At 44.2% G+C, this 19,749-nt stretch overlaps 1 protein-coding gene across 1 annotated transcript; it reads left to right on the top strand.

Moving 5' to 3' along the window:
- The first annotated feature begins 8,571 nt into the window (after positions 1–8,571).
- Positions 8,572–9,279, top strand: LOC124660552. The gene has a single exon (XM_047198374.1). The coding sequence runs from the start codon at positions 8,572–8,574 to the stop codon at positions 9,277–9,279; it is 708 nt and encodes a 235-aa protein (XP_047054330.1).
- The last annotated feature ends 10,470 nt before the right edge of the window (positions 9,280–19,749 follow it).

Genomic DNA, 19,749 nt, shown 5'->3' with positions numbered 1-19,749 from the left:
AATTGACTTTTGTTCAGTCATATGCATGTGTGAGCATGTGCCAACTTGATTCAAGTGAATTATTCAGAGGAGGATACCACAATGTCATATCTATCTATGAATAAAGCAATGCAAGCAAATATTTATGACATGCTACTCATATTAATAAATTGGAGCTAATCATGAGAGATCATGAACTACTAGACTTTCTTAAATGACATATACCTCACATGAACCAACTAAGCATGATCACATGGATGAGTATATGTACAAAAATGAAAACAAATAGAGTTCATACCAGCCTCTCACCACAATAGGATTGTTGTAAATCGTCATTATTGCCTTTTCACTTGTGTAGCTTGAATAATATGGAGTGAAAACCAAGCTCCAACCACCGAAGACCACTGAACTCCATAATGAACTTTACAAAACCAAAGAAGAACAACAAATATTTTTGGTGTTTTCGAATTGGAAACAAGAACAAAAGGAAACAAACAAACAAAGCAAAATCTTTTTGGATTTTCTTATAGCAAACCAACGATAGCAAATAAAGCAAAAGAAAAGCAAGAAACCAAAATAAACAAATGGTAAAGAGAAACAACAGAAATATTTTTGGTCTTTTTGTGTTTTAGGAAAGAAACAAAGCAGAAAATGAAAACTAGAAGAGTCACATAAACACAAAGCAGCAGAAATCTGCCAAACTTGACAGCAATACAGTAATCGATTTTTAAGAAATTCTTCCGCTGCCCAGCTCGAAAAGTGTTAAACTAATGAAAGTTAGATAACAATCCGGGGAACATGCACAAAAATTGGCTTCGCAAAATAACGTTCTGTCTGTTTTTGAGAGATTTTTTGGTATCAGTCCAGAATCTGTTTTCAATGAGCACTTCCCCAAATATCATCTCCCTCTTATTAGAAAACCACTCTAAGAAGCTAAACAAGTATGTACAAGTATCCAGAAACCATAATATGCAAAGAATGAGTGATGTCGGTATACCTCCCCCCAAGCTTATGCTTTTGGCCTAAGTGGAGATCAATCCCATGGTGCCCATGAAGTGGCACCTCCGTAGTACGACGAAGATGGATCCGGGTATGTGCTGGAAGAAGCACCCGGATACGTGACGGTGTAGTCATAGGAGGGCTCGGCGTCCTCGGAGTCATGCTGCTGGTGGAAGCCATGTATCTTCAGTTGCTCATCCACCTCCTCCTTAGAGCGCGACCATGGTTCCCTGTGAATACTGAACAAATCTGGTTGCGACAATGGAACTTCCCTCTCTTCCCCGTCAGCAAACAACATTCTATAGACAATATTATCTAGACTAGAGTCAGCTGTAATAAATTGATGACTCTTCATAGCAGCAATATCAAGCCTTATAGGAGTTATTTTCACATCAGTAGGGTCAAGAGGAAGCTCTAGATGTGCTAAAATGCGCGATGCAATAATTCCTCCATAAATAGGCCTCCTTGTTAGACAAGTGGCGAGCAACAAGAGCACCAAGATGATAAGGTGTCTCTCCAGTGAGTGCAGCAATTAAGAAAGCAAGATGGTAACTAGAAATATTGCTAGTGTTCTCCCTACCAAGAATGCCAGTAGCAAGGTAATAAGCAAAATACTTAATAGCAGGGAGTTGAATGTTTCTTATCTTGCCGTGCTGAATGGTGCGACAATCATCATTGGTGATTCCTCGATAGATCTCCAGCAATTCCTTGGGATTGCTCTCAATCTTCTTCGCTGTACCTACAGGGGCAATATCCAATGCAGTACAAAAATCTTTCAACTTCATAGTAATAGGATCATCATAAATTCTGAATGAAACTGATGGTTGGAAGTGTTTGTTGTTGAACTGAAAGCTCTCAACAAAAGTTTTAGTAAGCATGCAGTATTGATCCCTCTCACCCTCCATGTAGGCGGTTAAGCCCACATTACCGACGAGGACCAAGAAATCATCCAGCAACCCTGCATTACTCAAAAAGTCATAACATGGAAAAGGTGAAGCGTTAGGGACTCCATTGTCCTCTTCGGCTTCGAAGCTCGGTGCGATGACATCCTCATTATAAGACCGCCTAATCTGAGTGGATGACCTTGAGGGCCTCCTCGTGCTTGTCGTCTCTCTTTCAAACACTTCTCCAAAGTTATGGTTATCCATCTTCCTTTTCTGAAATTTTTCAACAAACATTATAAAATTTGATTTGGTGACATATAATTGAGGGAAACTACTATAGGAACTTGCTAGAGTACTAATCATGCATTAAAACTAGTTTTTACCACTTAGAACAAGCATGCAAGCTCACTAAACATGTTACCTACAGCAGCAAAATATTCAAGATATACTCAACCAAACAAAATTCTACTTGGATAATCGGAGGAGTCACATACCGGAGAGCAAATGTACCAAATTTCAGACAGAAATCTGGGCTGAGTAAAGAGATCGAGAAATCTTGAGCTCTTGAGCAGAAACGCGAGTGAGAGAAAACGAGTACGAGTTTTTTCGGGAGAGAGAGTGCAATGAGTGAAAGAGATGAAGTGGTGGGGCAAGGAGGGGCCCACACACCAGGGTGGCGCGCCCCCCTTGTTGGCCGCGCCGGCCTGTGGGGTGCCCCACTGGTCATCCCCAGGTGCTCCCAAGTGCCTCTTCGAAAAATAAGACCAACGGTATAATTTTTGTAAATTTTTGAAAACTTTGAAAAACGCACATTTCTGGGTATTAAATTTATTATTACTGGGCAGAAAAAAGATTTGCAAACCTCTAAACAACTAAAGCATCTTGCAAAATAAGTAGTGCTACATCAAGTAAAACAAGTGGAGGAAGAAAGAAATGTTGTTTAGCTCTTCTATGCATATAAAATATACTTGTTAACAAGGTTGATCAAGTCTTGCCACCAAATAAATCTTACATGTCATAGGAAGAAATAAACCTCAAATCAATCATGTTACCTTATATTGTATTGATATGGATCCAATCACAAGAGTTTGATATTCTTCTTTAGGCTCATATATTGGACAATTAATATCTCCCACTTTGATAGATCTCAAATTAGAAATTGTATTAACTCCACATACTTTATCAATCCTCTTGGGAAAATAAACAGTATGTTCCTTGTCATCAACATTGAAAGTGACTTTTCCTTTATTGTTATCAATAACAGCCCCTGCGGTGTTAAGAAAAGGTCTTCCAAGAATAATAGACATATTATCATCTTCAGGCATTTCCAACATAACAAAATCAGTTAATATTAAGCAATTATTAGTAACTTGAACAGGAACATCCTCACATATACCAACAGGAATAGCAGTAGATTTATCAGCCATTTGCAAAGATATATCAGTTGGTATCAACTTATCCAAATAAAGTCTCTTGTAAAGAGAAAAAGGCATGACACTAACACCTGCTCCCAAATCACATAGAGCAGTTCTAACATAATTATTCTTAATAGAACAAGGAATAGTAGGTATACCTAGATCGCCAAGCTTCTTTGGAACCTTGCCATTGAAAGAGTAATTAGCAAGCATAGTGGAAATCTCCTCATTAGGAATTTTCCTTTTGTTAGTGACAATATCTTTCATATACTTTGAATAAGGAGGCAATTTAATAGCATCAGTCAAAGGGATTTGCAGGAATAAAGGTTTCATCCAATTACAAAATTTATTATAGTGTTCCTCTTCCTTTGATTTTAGTTTCTTAGCAAGAAAAGGCATTTGCTTTTGAACCCAAGGTTCCCTTTCATTACCATGTTTCTTAGCAATAAAATCTTCTTTAGTATACTTTTTATTTTTAGCATGCTTTTCAGGTTCTTCTTCAACCTCTTCTTTATCGAAGCATCATTCTTATCATTATCTTTATCATGTTCATTACCACTTTCAGTTTCAGCATCGAAATAGAAATACTATTAGGATCATTAACAGGCTCAGAGGATTCTACAACAGTTTTATGTTTCTATTTCTTTTTCTTAGATGGAGCACTAGTTTCAGTTCGTTGAGAATCTTGTTCAACTCTTTTGGGATGCCCTTCAGGATATAGAGGATCCTGAGTAGAAACACCACCTCTAGTTGTTACTTCATAAGCATGTTTTTCTTTAGAATTATTTTTCAACAAGTCATTTTGCACTTTAGTGAGTTGATCAATTTGAGTTTGAACCATATGAAAATGTTTAACAAGCATCTTAACATCATTGGAGGTTCTCTCCACAATACCATGCAATTCACTAATAGCTCGAGAATTTTCCATTAAATGATTCTCTACTCTCATATTAAAATTATTTTGCATAACAATATAATTATCAAACTCATCTAAGCATTGAGCAGGAGGTTTTTAATACGGAATATCTTCCCTAGTAAAGCGTTCAAGAGAGTGTACCTCAATCATGGATGAAGGGGGAGTGATCTTACATAAATCTTCTATGGGAGGTAAATTCTTCACATCTTCGGATTTAATACCTTTCTCCTTAAGAGACTTCTTGGCTTCCCTCATATCTTCATCATTTAATTTAATCATACCCCTCTTCTTTAATATTGGTGTCGGGGTTCGTTCAGGTGTAGACCAATCATCATGATTCCGGCCTATTCTAGCCAATAATTCTTCAGCGTCGTCTGGAGTTCTTTTCCTGAAAACACAACCGAGCACAACTATCCGGGTATGCCCTAGACTCAATGGTTAGTCCACTATAAAATATATCAAGTAAATCATGCTTTTCCAAATCATGTTCAGAGCCGAGCTCTAATAAGAGAGCAAAATCTCGCCCAAGCCTCGGGCAATTTCTCTCCATCTTCCTGATCAAAATTATAAATTCTCTGCAAAGCAATATGTTGAGCACTAGCAGGAAAGTATTTCCGGAAGAAAACATAAGCAATTCTTTTGGACTATTAATAGAATCAGGTGGCAAACTATTATACCAAGTTTTAGCATCATCCTTTAATGAGAATGGAAATTTTTTAGCAACGAAATAAGTACGCTTCTTAACATCATCAGAAAACAAGCTACTCAGAGTAGACAGCTCAATCATGTGTTCTACAACACTTTCTTTTTCAGTACCACAAAAAGGTGTTTTCTCGACAATAGATATATGAGATAAATCAAGTGAAAAATCATAATCCTTATCCTTAATGTTTATAGGAGATGTGGCAAATTTAGGATCAGGAGACAGTTTATATCTAACAGTATGTTGTGCAAGCAACTTTTTAATTTTTCTTGCATCAGTAGTAGCATTGCATTTATCAATGAAATCATCATCAAGTTCCACATAATCCTCATCAGGATCATCACTAGAGTATTCAACAGACTCAGGTGAATTAACAGGTGTAGCAGCATTTTCCTTAGGAGTTTCAGTATTTTCAATTTGTCTAGACCTAGCAATTGTAGCATCTAGAAAATATCCTAATGAACCATCATTATCAAGCACAGCAGAAGCATCATCAAAATTATAAGAGGAACTTTCAGATTCAGCAGAAGTACCAGCATGTGAAGCTTGTGGTGGTGAAACAAGTTTATCTATCACAGATGGTGAATCAAGAGCGAGCAGAGGTACTCAGAGTTGTACCTTTTCTTGTAGTGGATGGTAATATGGCGACTTTAGTATCGCGAGGTTTACCCATGATGGAGAATTTGCAGTGAACAATATCAATCCAAGTGAACTTCCAAATAAAGCTATGCTCCCCAGCAACAGCGCCAGAAAATAGTCTTGATGACCCACAAGTATAGGGGATCGCAACAGTCTTCGCGGGAAGTAAAACCCAATTTATTGATTCGACACAAGGGGAGACAAAGAATACTTGAAAGCCTTAACAACGGAGTTGTCAATTCAGCTGCACCTGGAAACAGACTTGCTCGCAAGAGTTTATCGATAGTAACAGTTTTATAGCAGATAGCGGTAGTGAAATAACAACGAGCAGAGTAACAAAGACAGCGAGTAGTGATTATAGTAAACAGCAGGATTAAAATACTGTAGGCACAGGGATGGATGAACGGGCGTTGCATGGATGAGAGAAACTCATGTAACAATCAAAGCAGGACATTTGCAGATAATAATAAAACGGTATCCAAGTACTAATCAATCAATAGGCATGTGTTCCATATATAGTCGTACGTGCTCGCAATGAGAAACTTGCACAACATCTTTTGTCCTACTAGCCGGTGGCAGCCGGGCCTCTAGGGAATCTACTGGAAATTAAGGTACTCCTTTTAATAGAGCACCGGAGCAAAGCATTAACACTCCGTGAACACATGTGATCCTCATATCACCGCCTTCCCCTTCGGTTGTCCCAATTTCTATCACTTTGGGGCCTCGGGTTCCGGACAACAATACGTGCATACAACTTGCAGGTAAGATCATCAAACAATGCATATCATCATGAAACAATAACATGTTCAGATCTGAAATCATGGCACTCGGGGCCTAGTGACAAGCATTAAGCATAACAAGTTGCAACAATATCATAAAAGTACCCATTACGGACACTAGGCACTATGCCCTAACAATCTTATGCTATTACATGACAAATCTCATCCAATCCCTACCATCCCCTTCAGCCTAAAGCGGGGGAATTACTCACACATGGATGGGGGAAACATGGCTGGTCGATGGAGAGGCGTCGGTGGTGATGATGGCGATGATCTCCTCCAATTCCCCATCCCGGCGAGGTGCCAGAACGGAGTTTCTGGTCCCGAGACGGAGTTTCGCGACGGTGGCGGCGTACTGGATGGTTTCTGGCGACTTCGACTTCTCGTCTCGCGTTTTTAGATCGAAACCCTTAAGTAGTCCAGAGGGGGGCGTCAGAGGCCAGCCGAGGCGGCCACACAGTAGGGCGGCGCGCCCCCCTCCTGGGCCGCGCCGGCCTGGTATGTGGGGGCCTCGGGCCTCCACCTGGCTTGCCCTTCTGGCTCCGTAATTCTTCCGGAAAAATAAGACCTTCGACATAAATTCCGGGGATTTTCCTGAAAGTTGGATTTCTGCACAAAAACGAGACACCAGAGCAATTCTGCTGAAAACAGCGTTAGTCCGTGTTAGTTGTATGCAAAATACACAAATTAGAGGCAAAACAATAGCAAAAGTGTTCGGGAAAGTAGATACGTTTTGGACGTATCAGACCACCCCGCATCTCTCCGAGGTTGCCCAACACATATTAATGCTTCTTAATCAGGTCGTGGAAAAAAATTCTGATAGAGGATGGAAAAACCTCACGATTCGAGAATCGTGGAGGGGCGACCCAACACCCTCCTCTCTAATGATGGCGTTGTTGGTCCTAGTTGTTCTCCATCCTCCATGTTCCGTTTTCACCGACTGCCCGGAGAGTGAAGCCACCAGCAACGAGCGCACACGGGCCAAGATCGAGATCTACGCCATTTCCAATCATATGAGTCAATTGTGATGTCGGGGAGAGTCCCGAGTTAGCACACAAACAAGGGCCGAGCCGGCTGGGGTCATGGAGTCGGCAGTCCTCCTCTCCAAGGTAGTGACGGCGGTGGAGCTGCTCCAGCAATGGGAGTGGTCGTGGGGGTGAAAAGGCCGAGAGATCTGCGGCCATAGGCCAGCAACATTACTAAGTTCTGAGGCGGCGAGCATGAGGCTCGATTTTCCTACCACGTGCAAAATGGTCATGATTCCAATGGCGGTGTACGATTTATCACACACGCCGATGTTTAATTTTTCCTAGATTCTCTACGAGAGGAAGGCTAGGGTGAGGCTCTCATTACACTAGAGATCACCGGCGGAACTAGTCACCAGACTCTCCTGCCATGTGGATGCCAATGACGGAGCTGCATGTGGTGGTAGGGCCGACCGACGATGCGCCTGATCTCGCAGACGGCGGGCTCTGGACTACAGTGCACCAACGTCTACATTATTTTAGAGCACGAACAACGGCCTACGCAAAGAGCCTCTCAAGCTGAGAGAGACTTTGTGAATACCGGTGCACGCCATAGCTCACCGTCTGCCGTTGGTCGACATGTTCTTGAAATTCCGCAACATAGGCAGGAGGCCGAAGTGGTGCCAGAGGTGACTTGACTGAGCTCACCACATACTCTAGGAGGGAGTGCGGGTTTGAGCACGTATACATTTTCTACTCAGCGAGGGGTAGGAGTGTTCCTGCGAGGTGGGGACCAGCATCCTCACATTTGCTAGGATTCCACTTGCGGAAGCACATGGGTCTCCGTCTAGCGAGTGGATTCGTGCGCAATCGAATGCAGATGCCACTTAGATTGGGATGGAGCAGAAGCCCACAAACAGGCGATAATACATGGATGCTGGGTAGCCAACTGAAAAGAGTTGCGCGAGGTATATCCATACAGTACATGTGTCGTTTTGATCTTAGGATAGCATGTTGATGCAGAGCCATCTTATATTGTCTCTTTTCTTTAGATGGTTGATACATGCATTGATTTGGATGGCTCATGGTGTAATCCTTTTTTAAGACTTAAAGATAAATAAAGTAATAAAAGGCCGCATGTATCAATATATGCAGAGACTGGGCCTAACTCTCCAGTTCGAAAAAATATCAGGCCATGAAAATGTTAGCCCAGCCCAACGCAACAAAACCCAAGCACACAAAAAAAAACCCTCCGACGCACAGACCGGTCCATTTACCTGGTCACCCCGGCCATGGACGGGCACGTCCGGCGGCTGCTGAACCGCGTGGCGATCGCCCTGGCGGCCGTGGCCACGGCCGCCCTGATGCACCTGTTCCGCCACTCATCCACCTTCTGCTTCACCAGCTCGCCCGCCTACTCGTCCCTCTCGCTGGCGCCCTTCCCCCGCACCTCTTGCGACGCCGCATCCCGCCGCGTCGTCGACCCCGACCTCCGCCTGGCCAAGCTCCGATCCGCCCCGCGCTGGCGACGTCACAATGCGGCCCTCTCCGCGTCGCTGGTCGAACCTCTCCGGCGCCTGCGCCTCCTAGGCAACTCCTCCCGCGTTCTCTGCATCGCCGCCGGCGCGGGGCAAGCAGTGGACGCGCTCCGCGTGGCCGGCGTGGGGGACGTCACCGGCGTTGATCTCGTTGACTTCCCTCCCCTCGTGCGCCGCGCAGACCCGCACAACCTGCCGTTCTTCGATGACGCCTTCGACCTCGTGCTCTCAGACGACCCGGCGGCGCTCACGGGCGCGCTCTTCCCGTCAAGGTTCGCGGCTGAGATCGAGCGCACCGTCCGCCGAGGTGGCGCAATTGCGCTCGCCGTCGATCGACACATCAGTCTCTCAATCATCGCCACCCTCTTCAAAAAGTCACGCGTCGTCGATGTGAGGAATACTAGCTTGAATGGCTCCTCGTCCAGCATAGTAATCCTGAGCACCAATGCGGAGCGCCACTGATTCCATTCGTCATTGTGTTCATGCAGTGTTAATATTCGTTTCTTTTGGACAGTCACGCATGGTGAACTTTAGTCTTGTTGCTTTGAGTACTTTAAGTGAAACGGAATTTTGTTGTTCTGTGTTGTTTTGTCATCAATCCTTGTCAGGCGGCTGTTGTTCCAGTTACAGAACATCTCTAGCTGCGATTGCAATTGTTGCTCTCGGTATGAAGGGGATCACAACTCTAGTTTATAGGAGTTAGTTAGCGGCTCTTTCCAGTGGCGGATCCAGAAAAAAATAGGAGTTGGGGCAAATAAAGTGATTGGGGGCATTCATGTATAAATTTGCAGAATTTAAAGAAATCTTGTTCAAATGTAAATGAATATTAAAGTGATTCAAAAATTTGAGTGGGAGCCTAAGCCCCCACTCAGATACACTTGGGTCTGCCCCCGCTCTCTCTTCTTGTTGTAACATGTATAAATGAAGTGTCAAGCCAATGAATATAGGTGTGCCCAAATTCCCGTCCCCTTATTTAGGTTCGCATATGTCATACTTCTATAGGTTCCCTTATTTAGGTGGTGAAATAATAATATCTATAACATCCAATCAATACTGCATGAAAATATATTCATATATCTAATGAAACTAAATTGTTGTTCTAGATGTTGCTACTTTTTTTATAAACTTGGTCAAACATAAAGTAGCTAACTTACAATACTAGAACTTCAATTGTTGGAACAAAGTGAGTACATGGTATCAGATAGTGAAGAAGTCCTTCACTGATCCTTTCGCCAGTTTCACGCATTCCATTCATTCCCATGGTGCACTATGAGGTCTCTTCTTCCTCCAACCCCTTGTCCACCCCTATAAATCGACCACTGTCACAACAACTCCCCTTTTGAATTCAATACTCGCGGTTGCAAAACCTTCTGCACCCTTTTTCTGTAATTCATTCCAGTTATAATCCAATGAAAAATATGATACACTATATCACAAAGATCATTAGGCGTTATATGATCAAAACATGTTATATTCCTAGTTTTCTACAAGGACCAGAATAGAACAACCAATTGAGCTATGATAGCCTCTCTCTTAGATTTGGTTGTGTTGGTGTGTTGAAAGCACATTGGAAAACACTCCAAATATATGTAGATTGAAAACTTTGTAGGAAGTTCAAACACCATAGCATTATACAAGGTAATATTAAAGCTTTTTGTCCCAACCTCCACGACACCATGTCATCTCCCTGCTGGAGCTAGACATTATGAAGTAATATCTAACAATTTACTCCATTCAATAGCCCCCCTTCGCCCCCACCCCCGACCCACACACGCACGTAAACATCTTCTACATATGAATGAAGCTACATTCTTTTTAAAGGACATGACATACAATGTAGGGAACATATAGCTGCCAAAGTATGCCCCTTATGCCATATAATATTCCACAATCTAGTTTTACTCTCAGATACCAAAATTCTGCCACAAAATATTGTTTTATTTCCATTAATCTTGCACATAATTGTGATGTCCTTGGTTCCAATCACTTGAGAGATGGTTTGTTTCTAATATCTTCATGTTTTGAGCCATTTACATAGTATAAAGTATTGTTACTTTGTCCAAGTGAACGCATTTGCCAAAAAAAAAGTTTAAGTGAAGGCCCATGTACCCTCGTCGGTTGGTGGATACTTGTGGTCTGGACATGATCTTTATTGCGTTCTTACCCCACTGAGAGCAAGTTCGGCCTAGCTCAAAGGCTTAAAGAAACGAACTGACATTTGGACCAGGCAAAGCTAGTACTAACATCTTTTTGTGGGCCTTCTCGTGTGCTTTTTCTTATAGGGCTCCTTATCTCCGGCTTGCTCCGTGGTGTAAATGTGCCAGGCCTGAATGAAGCAAACGTCATAAGAGCCCAAATAGCTATTGAGCTACTTTGATTTGATCAACCAGATTTCCATGTTCTGAAAAAAAAATGGATTCAATTCTCAGATTTTTTCTAAGTTTAGCAGGACCGTGATTGAACATTCCCAGGTTGCATCAAGAAATGAAAACAGGTGCCGCCATTCGATAGGTACCGACGATAGCCACGATAACTAGCTGGGCCGTGTTAAGAACTACACTCCGTCTTATCTAGACCGTTGAAATCTAAGACAAGAACCTAAGATAAGTTTTGTGACTTTCAAGGAGGATATTGTTACCTTCGTCAGACTGATCGATAACACTCGTCGATTGACAACTACTACTTTTTTCCATCGAGAAAGGGGTCGATAAGAATCCGGCTAAGGTGTCAAGGTGGGATCCCGGCGGGATTTCACTTATATACTGTATTTACCTTTTCTAGTTTAATTTTAGTGTTAAAATTTACATAAAAAACAAAATACACTACAAGTGAAATTTATATGGGATTTCACTTGACATCGTAAACCCGGCTTGATCTTGATTCGGCAGATCAACAAATTAGGACTGACTTGCTTCGAGAAAGAGTTTACGGATCGAGCTTTCTCCCCGGAGGAACATATGGTCGGATGATGTTGCTCAAACTGAATCATGCATTCACGCCAATGTTATGGAAGTTCCTGGTCGCAACTCATGCAGTGCAGTTTCCCTACGTGCAAATTTACCATCTGTGACAAACAAACAGGTTCTTCTAGTTCTAGTTTGACCATCCAACTTGCCGTCGCGCGCAGAGCGTCAATTCAAAGGAGCGGGACATGCGGGATCTGGGCCATCTCGTGCGACGATCAGAGCACGGGCACTGCTGGACCTCGTGCACATGCGGCTCCCGGAACAGCGCGAGACGTCGACCTCTATAGAGGAGCGGGCGTGCAGCGTGTTGAACCTCTCACAGTTGCCCTAGGCTGATAGGCAGACACCGCACCATCACCAGCAGCGCCGCTGTGGCAGGACGGCGACCAGATGTGAGCTAAATCCGGCCCGTAGCCGGGAATGTGCCGCGGGCACCGTCGCTATCCCACGAATGGCTCGCGCTGCCAATGCAGGACGAAGCTACTGTCGCTGAAAGCGCCACCCGTACATCCATGGAGGATTACAAGGCCTCCCTCAAATGACGTCGTCGCGTTCTAATCCGCCGCACAGTGGCATGCGGTGCAGCTAAGTTCTTAATGGTTCCACCGCCCGCTGCATGTGAATGTGATGGAGTGACTGATGCAGCAACCAGATTTCCCGTCATTTATCAGTACGTAGTCCAACTCTGATTATAGCTATCCAGTAATGCTGTTTTGGCCTGTACCGTGCGGCCTGGAATCGGAAGGGAAGCTGGGCGCCGAACGTATGGAGACAAGGGAGTAAATGGTGGCTTGACTTCCTGCCTCCCATGCTCCTTGCTGGTCGCCGGCCGGGCGTGAATGCGCGTCGGAGGGATGGGCCGCCATGGGTCCTTCTCTGTCGCTGCCGCTGCCGCTGCAGGAGGCGTGGAATTGCTTGTTCCTCCGGCGCTGACGAGGCCAACGGCGAGGCACCGGAGCGGTGTGGGGGGATCGCGGAGCCACGTTGAGCGGACGGCAAGCGACATCACATCCGCCAGCTAGCCCTATCACCCCCACCACCCTGCATTAACCGGAGGTATGGGGATAGGCGACCTACATGTCCCCTGCCACACGTGTGCTCACGCTGGAATACCTAACCGAGGTGATGCTAGTGCAAGAGTACACATGCTATAAGAGCATCTCCAGCCGTCTTTCCGGCAAGGTCTCTAGGACGTTTTTTCTCTAACCAGATGGACGAAAACGGTCCAGTCACGTCTCCGGCTCCTCGTTTTCGCGGATTTGGCCTTTCATCCATCCGGAGAGCTCAGGTCATCCCCGCCTCCCCGGCGAGCGCTCGGGGCGTCCGGACGAGAGAAAAGCGGGGACGGGTCTGCTCTGTCGGCGAGAGAACACACGAACCCCACCACTTTGTCGACGCAAATCCCCCCATCCCGTTGCTCTGTCGCCGCCGGCACCACCCCTCGCCAATCCGCCGGCCGGCTGCCTCACCTCCGCCGTTCCTCCACCTAGCAGCCTATATTCCGCCACCCGTCGTGCCCTCTGCCTATTTTCCACCGTCGGGTAGCTCCCACGCGTCGCTCCTCGCCGACACGCCCGGCAGGTGTTCGTCCAATTGCCTGGCCGGACATGGACTCCGACGAGGAGGAGGAGCAGATGTTCGCCGAGCTTTTTGAAGAAGAAATGGCAGCCGCCGCCCAAGACGAGGAGCACATGCTGATGCTAGCTTGCCTGTCCAGCCTGTACGCCAAGTCGGCCATTGGTCGCCGTGGTGGCTCGGCACCAGGTCGCCGGAAGTGCAAGCCGAGGCAGTGAATAGAGGGCTACTGCATGCTCTACGCCGACTACTTCGTCGACGATCCATTGCACGGTGAGGCTATTTTTAGGCGTCGTTTTAGGATGAGCCGGAAGCTCTTTCTGAAAATTGTGTATGCCCTTCGAGAGTATGACTCCTATTTTAGATGCAAGTTGGATTGCACCGGCATGGCAGGGTTTTCCGCCCTCCAAAAGTGCACGGTGGCTATGCGGATGCTGGCATATGGAGCTATTGATGATTCTATCGATGACTATCTTCGGATGACGGAGTCCACCACCCTTGATTGTTTCTACCGGTTCTACAGGGCGGTGATAGCAGTGTTCGGGGACATCTACTTGAGATCACACACTGTCGAAGACAATGCTAAGATCCTCACTGTCAATGAAGCTCGAGGATTTCCAAGATGCTTGAAAGCATTGGCTGCATGCATTGGAAATAGAAGAATTGTCTGTTTACTTGGCAGGAAATGTACAAGGGTCACAAAAAAAGCTGCACTGTGATACTTGAGGCAGTGGCTACCCATGATCTCTGGATTTCGTACTCCTTCTTTGGTATACTGGGATCCAACAACGACATCAACGTCTTGCAGTGCTCGCCGATCTTCTCAAAGCTTGTTGAGGGTCATGCTCCCCCGATTAACTTTGTGATCAATGGCCGGTAGTACAACAAGGAATACTATCTTGCAGACGGTATCTATCCAAAGTGGGCAACATTTGTGAAGACTATCTCAAACCCAGCCCTTCCGAAGGAGCAGCAGTTTGTCAAGGAACAAGAAGGTTGCCGAAAGGACGTCGAGCGTGCATTTGGTGTCCTCCAGCAGAGATTTGCTATTGTCCGGTTCCCCGCTTTGACTTGGTCGAAAGATCAGATGTGGGAGGTGATGAACTGTTGTGTGTGCTTACACAACATAATTATCAATAATGAGCGGAAGTATCCGGTTCCTCTGAGCGAACAAGCTGCACCATATGACAGAGAGGATCCTCTTGAACAGCCTAACCACCAGGTGCCGACATCATGGGCCGCGTTCATCGCTATGCGTCAGGAGATCCGAGACTCCACAATGCATCAACAGCTGCAGACATATGGACGCTTCGAGGCAATGATACGTCTCAAACGTATCTATAATTCCTTATGTTCCATGCTAGTTATATGACAATACTCACATGTTTTATATACACTTTACATCATTTTGACAAGATGCCGAAGCGCCAGTTCCTGTTTTCTGCTGTTTTTGGTTTCAGAAATCCTACACAGGAAATATTCTCGGAATTGGACAAAACAAAAGCCCACGGTCTTATTTTCCACGGAGCTTTCCAGAACACCGAAGGAGAGACGGAGAGGGGCCAAGGTGGCCCCACACCCTAGGGCGGCGCGGCCTGGAGGGGGGCGCGCCGGCCTGTGGGGTGGGCCCCTCGGCCGCCTCCCGACTCTGCCCCTTCGCCTATTTATTCTCTCCGTCGCGAAAGCCCTAGTACCGAGAGCCACGATACGAGAAAAGTTACTATGCCGCCGCCGCCAATCCCATCTCGGGGGATTCTGGAGATCACCTCCGGCACCCTGCCGGAGAGGGGAATCATCACCGGAGGACTCTACATCATCATGCCCGCCTCCGGATTGATGCGTGAGTAGTTCATCCTTGGACTATGGGTCCATAGCAGTAGCTAGATGGTTGTCTTCTCCTCTTGTGCTATCATGTTTAGATCTTATGAGCTGCCTATCATGATCAAGATCGTCTATTTGTAATGCTACATGTTGTGTTTGTTGGGATCCGATGAATATAGAATACTGATGTCTACGGGTGCTTCTATTCTTGTAGACAGTGTTGGGCCTCCAAGAGCAGAGGTTTGTAGAACAGCAGCAAGTTTCCCTTAAGTGGATCACCCAAGGTTTATCGAACTCAGGGAGGAAGAGGTCAAAGATATCCCTCTCATGCAACCCTGTAACCACAAAGCAAGAAGTCTCTTGTGTCCCCAACACACCTAATAGGTGCACTAGTTCGGCGAAGAGATAGTGAAATACAGGTGGTATAAATAAGTATGAGCAGTGGCAACGGCACCAGAAAAGTGCTTTGCCCAGGACAGTAAACAAGCAGTAGTAACGCAGCGAGTAGTAACGCGAGTAAAACGAGTAAACAAGCAGCGATAGCGATATTTAGGAACAAGGCCTAGGGATTAGACTTTCACTAGTGGACACTCTCAACTTTGATCACATAACAGAATAGATAAATGCATACTCTACACTCTCTTGTTGGATGATGAACACCACTAATTGCGTAGGATTACACGAACCCTCAATGCCGGAGTTAACAAGCTCCACAATATTCAATGTTCATATTTAAATAACCTTAGAGTGCATGACAGATCAACACAACTAAACCAAGTACTAACATAGCATGCACACTGTCACCTTCACACTATGTAGGAGGAATAGATCACATCAATACCATCATAGCAATAGTTAACTTCATAATCTACAAGAGATAGTAATCATAGCCTACGCCAAGTACTAACACGGATGCACACACTGTCACCATTACACCGTGCGGGAGGAATAAACTACTTTAATAACATCACTAGAGTAGCACATAGATAAATTGTGATACAAAACACATTGCAATCATAAAGAGATATAAATAAGCACTTCACTATGCCATTCATAACGGTGAATAAGTATTCCGTGAAATATAGCCTAAGAGACCCACACGGTGCACACACTTGTCACCTTTACACACGTGGGACAAGGAGTCTCCGGAGATCACATAAGTAAAACCCACTTGACTAGCATAATGACATCTAGATTACAAGCATCATCATATGAATCTCAATAATGTAAGGCAGCTCATGAGATTATTGTATTGAAGCACATAGGAGAGAGATGAACCACATAGCTACCGGTACAGCCCCGAGCCTCGATGGAGAACTACTCCCTCCTCATGGGAGACAGCAGCGTTGATGAAGATGGCGGTGGTGTCGATGGAGGAGCCTTCCGGGGGCACTTCCCCGTCCCGGCGGCGTGCCGGAACAGAGGCTCCTATCCCCCAGATCTTGGCTTCGCGATGGCGGCGGCTCTGGAAGGTTTCTCGTACCGTGGCTTTTCCGTCTCGAGGTTTTAGGTCAGGGACCTTTATATAGGCGAAGAGGCGGAGTCGGAAGGTCAACGAGGCGGTGACACACTAGGGGGCGCCCCCTAGGCCACGCCGCCCGACATCCGGGGGCCCGGTGGCCCCCTCCGGCGACTCTCGGGTGTTCCGGAAGCTTCGTGGAAAAATAGGATGCTCGGCCTTGATTTCGTCCGATTCCGAGAATATTTCCTTACTAGGATTTCTGGAACCAAAAACAGCAGAAAACAGCAACTGGCCCTTCGGCATCTCGTCAATAGGTTAGTTCTGGAAAACACATAAATATGACATAAAGTGTGTATAAAACATGTAGATATCATCAATAATGTGGCATGGAACATAAGAAATTATCGATACGTCGGAGACGTATCAGCATCCCCAAGCTTAGTTCCTGCTCGTCCCGAGCAGGTAAACGATAACAAGGATAATTTCTGGAGTGACATGCCATCATAACCTTGATCATACTATTGTAAACACATGTAATGAATGCAGCGATCTAAACAATGGTAATGACATGAGTAAACAAATGAATCATAAAGCAAAGACTTTTCATGAATAGTACTTCAAGACAAGCATCAATAAGTCTTGCATAAGAGTTAACTCATAAAGCAATAATTCAAAGTAAAAGGTATTGAAGCAACATAAAGGAAGATTAAGTTTCAGCGGTTGCTTTCAACTTGTAACATGTATATCTCATGGATAATTGTCAACATAGAGTAATATAACAAGTGCAATATGCAAGTATGTAAGAATCAATGCACAGTTCACACAAGTGTTTGCTTCTTGAGGTGGAGAGAAATAGGTGAACTGACTCAACATAAAAGTAAAAGAATGGTCCTTCAAAGAGGAAAGCATCGATTGCTATATTTGTGCTAGAGCTTTTATTTTGAAAACATGAAACAATTTTGTCAACGGTAGTAATAAAGCACATGTATTATGTAAATTATATCTTACAAGTTGCAAGCCTCATGCATAGTATACTAATAGTGCCCGCACCTTGTCCTAATTAGCTTGGATTACCAGGATTATCATTGCAATGCACATGTTTTAACCAAGTGTCACAAAGGGGTACCTCTATGCCGCTCGTACAAAGGTCTAAGGAGAAAGCTCGCATTTGGATTTCTCGCTTTTGATTATTCTCAACTTAGACATCCATACCGGGACAACATAGACAACGAGATAATGGACTCCTCTTTAATGCATAAGCATGTAGCAACAATTAATATTCTCATATGAGATTGAGGATATATGTCCAAAACTGAAACTTCCACCATGATTCATGGCTTTAGTTAGCGGCCCAATGTTCTTCTCTAACAATATGCATGCTCTAACCATTAAAATGAGTGTTAAATCTCCCTTACTTCAGACAAGACGGACATGCATAGCAACTCACATGATTTTCAACAAAGAGTAGTTGATGGCGTCCCCAGGAACATGGTTATCGCACAACAAACAACTTAATAAGAGATAAAGTGCATAAGTACATATTCAATACCACAATAGTTTTTAAGGCTATTTTGTCCCATGAGCTATATATTGCAAAGGCGAATGATGGAAATTTTAAAAGGTAGCACTCAAGCAATTTACTTTGGAATGGCGGAGAAATACCATGTAGTAGGTAGGTATGGTGGACACAAATGGCATAGTGGTTGGCTCAAGGATTTTGGATGCATGAGAAGTATTCCCTCTCGATACAAGGTTTAGGCTAGCAAGGTTATTTGAAACAAACACAAGGATGAACCGGTGCAGCAAAACTCACATAAAAGACACATTGTAAACATTATAAGACTCTACACCGTCTTCCTTGTTGTTCAAAACTCAATACTAGAAATTATCTAGACTTTAGAGAGACCAAATATGCAAACCAAATTTTAGCAAGCTCTATGTGTTTCTTCATTAATGGGTGCAAAGTATATGATGCAAGAGCATAAACATGAGCACAACAATTGCCAAGTATCACATTATCCAAGACATTTTAGAATTACTACATGTAGCATTTCCCGATTCCAACCATATAACAATTTAACGAAGCAGTTTCAACCTTCGCCATGAAAAATAAAAGCTAAGAACACATGTGTTCATATGAACCAGCGGAGCGTGTCTCTCTCCCACACAAGCATTTATTCAAACAAAAACAAAAAGAAAAGCACACGAGACGCTCCAAGTAAAGTACATAAGATGTGGCCGAATAAAAATATAGTTTCAAGAGAAGGAACCTGATAATTTGTCGATGAAGAAGGGGATGCCTTGGGCATCCCCAAGCTTAGATGCTTGAGTCTTCTTGAAATATGCAGGGATGAACCACCGGGGCATCCCCAAGCTTAGAATCTTCACTCTTCTTGATCATAGTACATCATCCTCCTCTCTTGACCCTTGAAAACTTCCTCCACACCAAACTCGAAACAAACTCATTAGAGGGTTAGTGTATAATCAAAAATTCACATGTTCAGAGGTGACACAATCATTCTTAACACTTCTGTACATTGCTCAAAGCTACTGGAAGGTAATGGAACAAAGAAATCCACCCAACACAGCGAAAGAAGCAATGCAAAATAAAAGGCAGAATCTGTCAAAACAGAACAGTCCGTAAAGACGAATTTTAAAATGGCACCAGACTTGCTCAGATGAAAATGCTCAAATTTAATGAAAGTTGCGTACATATCTGAGGATCACTCACGTAAATTGGCATAATTTTCTGAGTTACCTACAGAGAATTAGTTGTAGATTCGTGACAGCAAGAAATCTGTTTCTGCGCAGTAATCCAAATCTAGTATGAACCTTACTATCAACGACTTTACTTGGCACAACAATGCAATAAAATATGATAAGGAGAGGTTGCTACAGTAGTAACAACTTCCAAGACACAAATATAAAATAAAAGTACTGTAGCAAAATAAACACATGGGTTATCTCCCAAGAAGTTCTTTCTTTATAGCCATTAAGATGGGCTCAGCAGTTTTAATGATGCACTCGCAAGAAATAAGAGTTGAAGCAAAAGAGAGCATCAAGAGGCAAATTCAAAATACATTTAAGTCTAACATGCTTCCTATGCAT

This window comes from Lolium rigidum, chromosome 6 (genome assembly GCF_022539505.1).
Source record: "Lolium rigidum isolate FL_2022 chromosome 6, APGP_CSIRO_Lrig_0.1, whole genome shotgun sequence".
Taxonomy (NCBI): domain Eukaryota; kingdom Viridiplantae; phylum Streptophyta; class Magnoliopsida; order Poales; family Poaceae; genus Lolium; species Lolium rigidum.
Note: the sequence above shows the minus strand (reverse complement) of the source record. Positions and strands in the feature narration are given on the sequence as shown.

Coding starts and splice junctions, on each gene's coding strand:
- LOC124660552 (XM_047198374.1), top strand. CDS start 8,572: ATGGACGGGCACGTCCGGCGGCTGCTGAACCGCGTGGCGATCGCCCTG.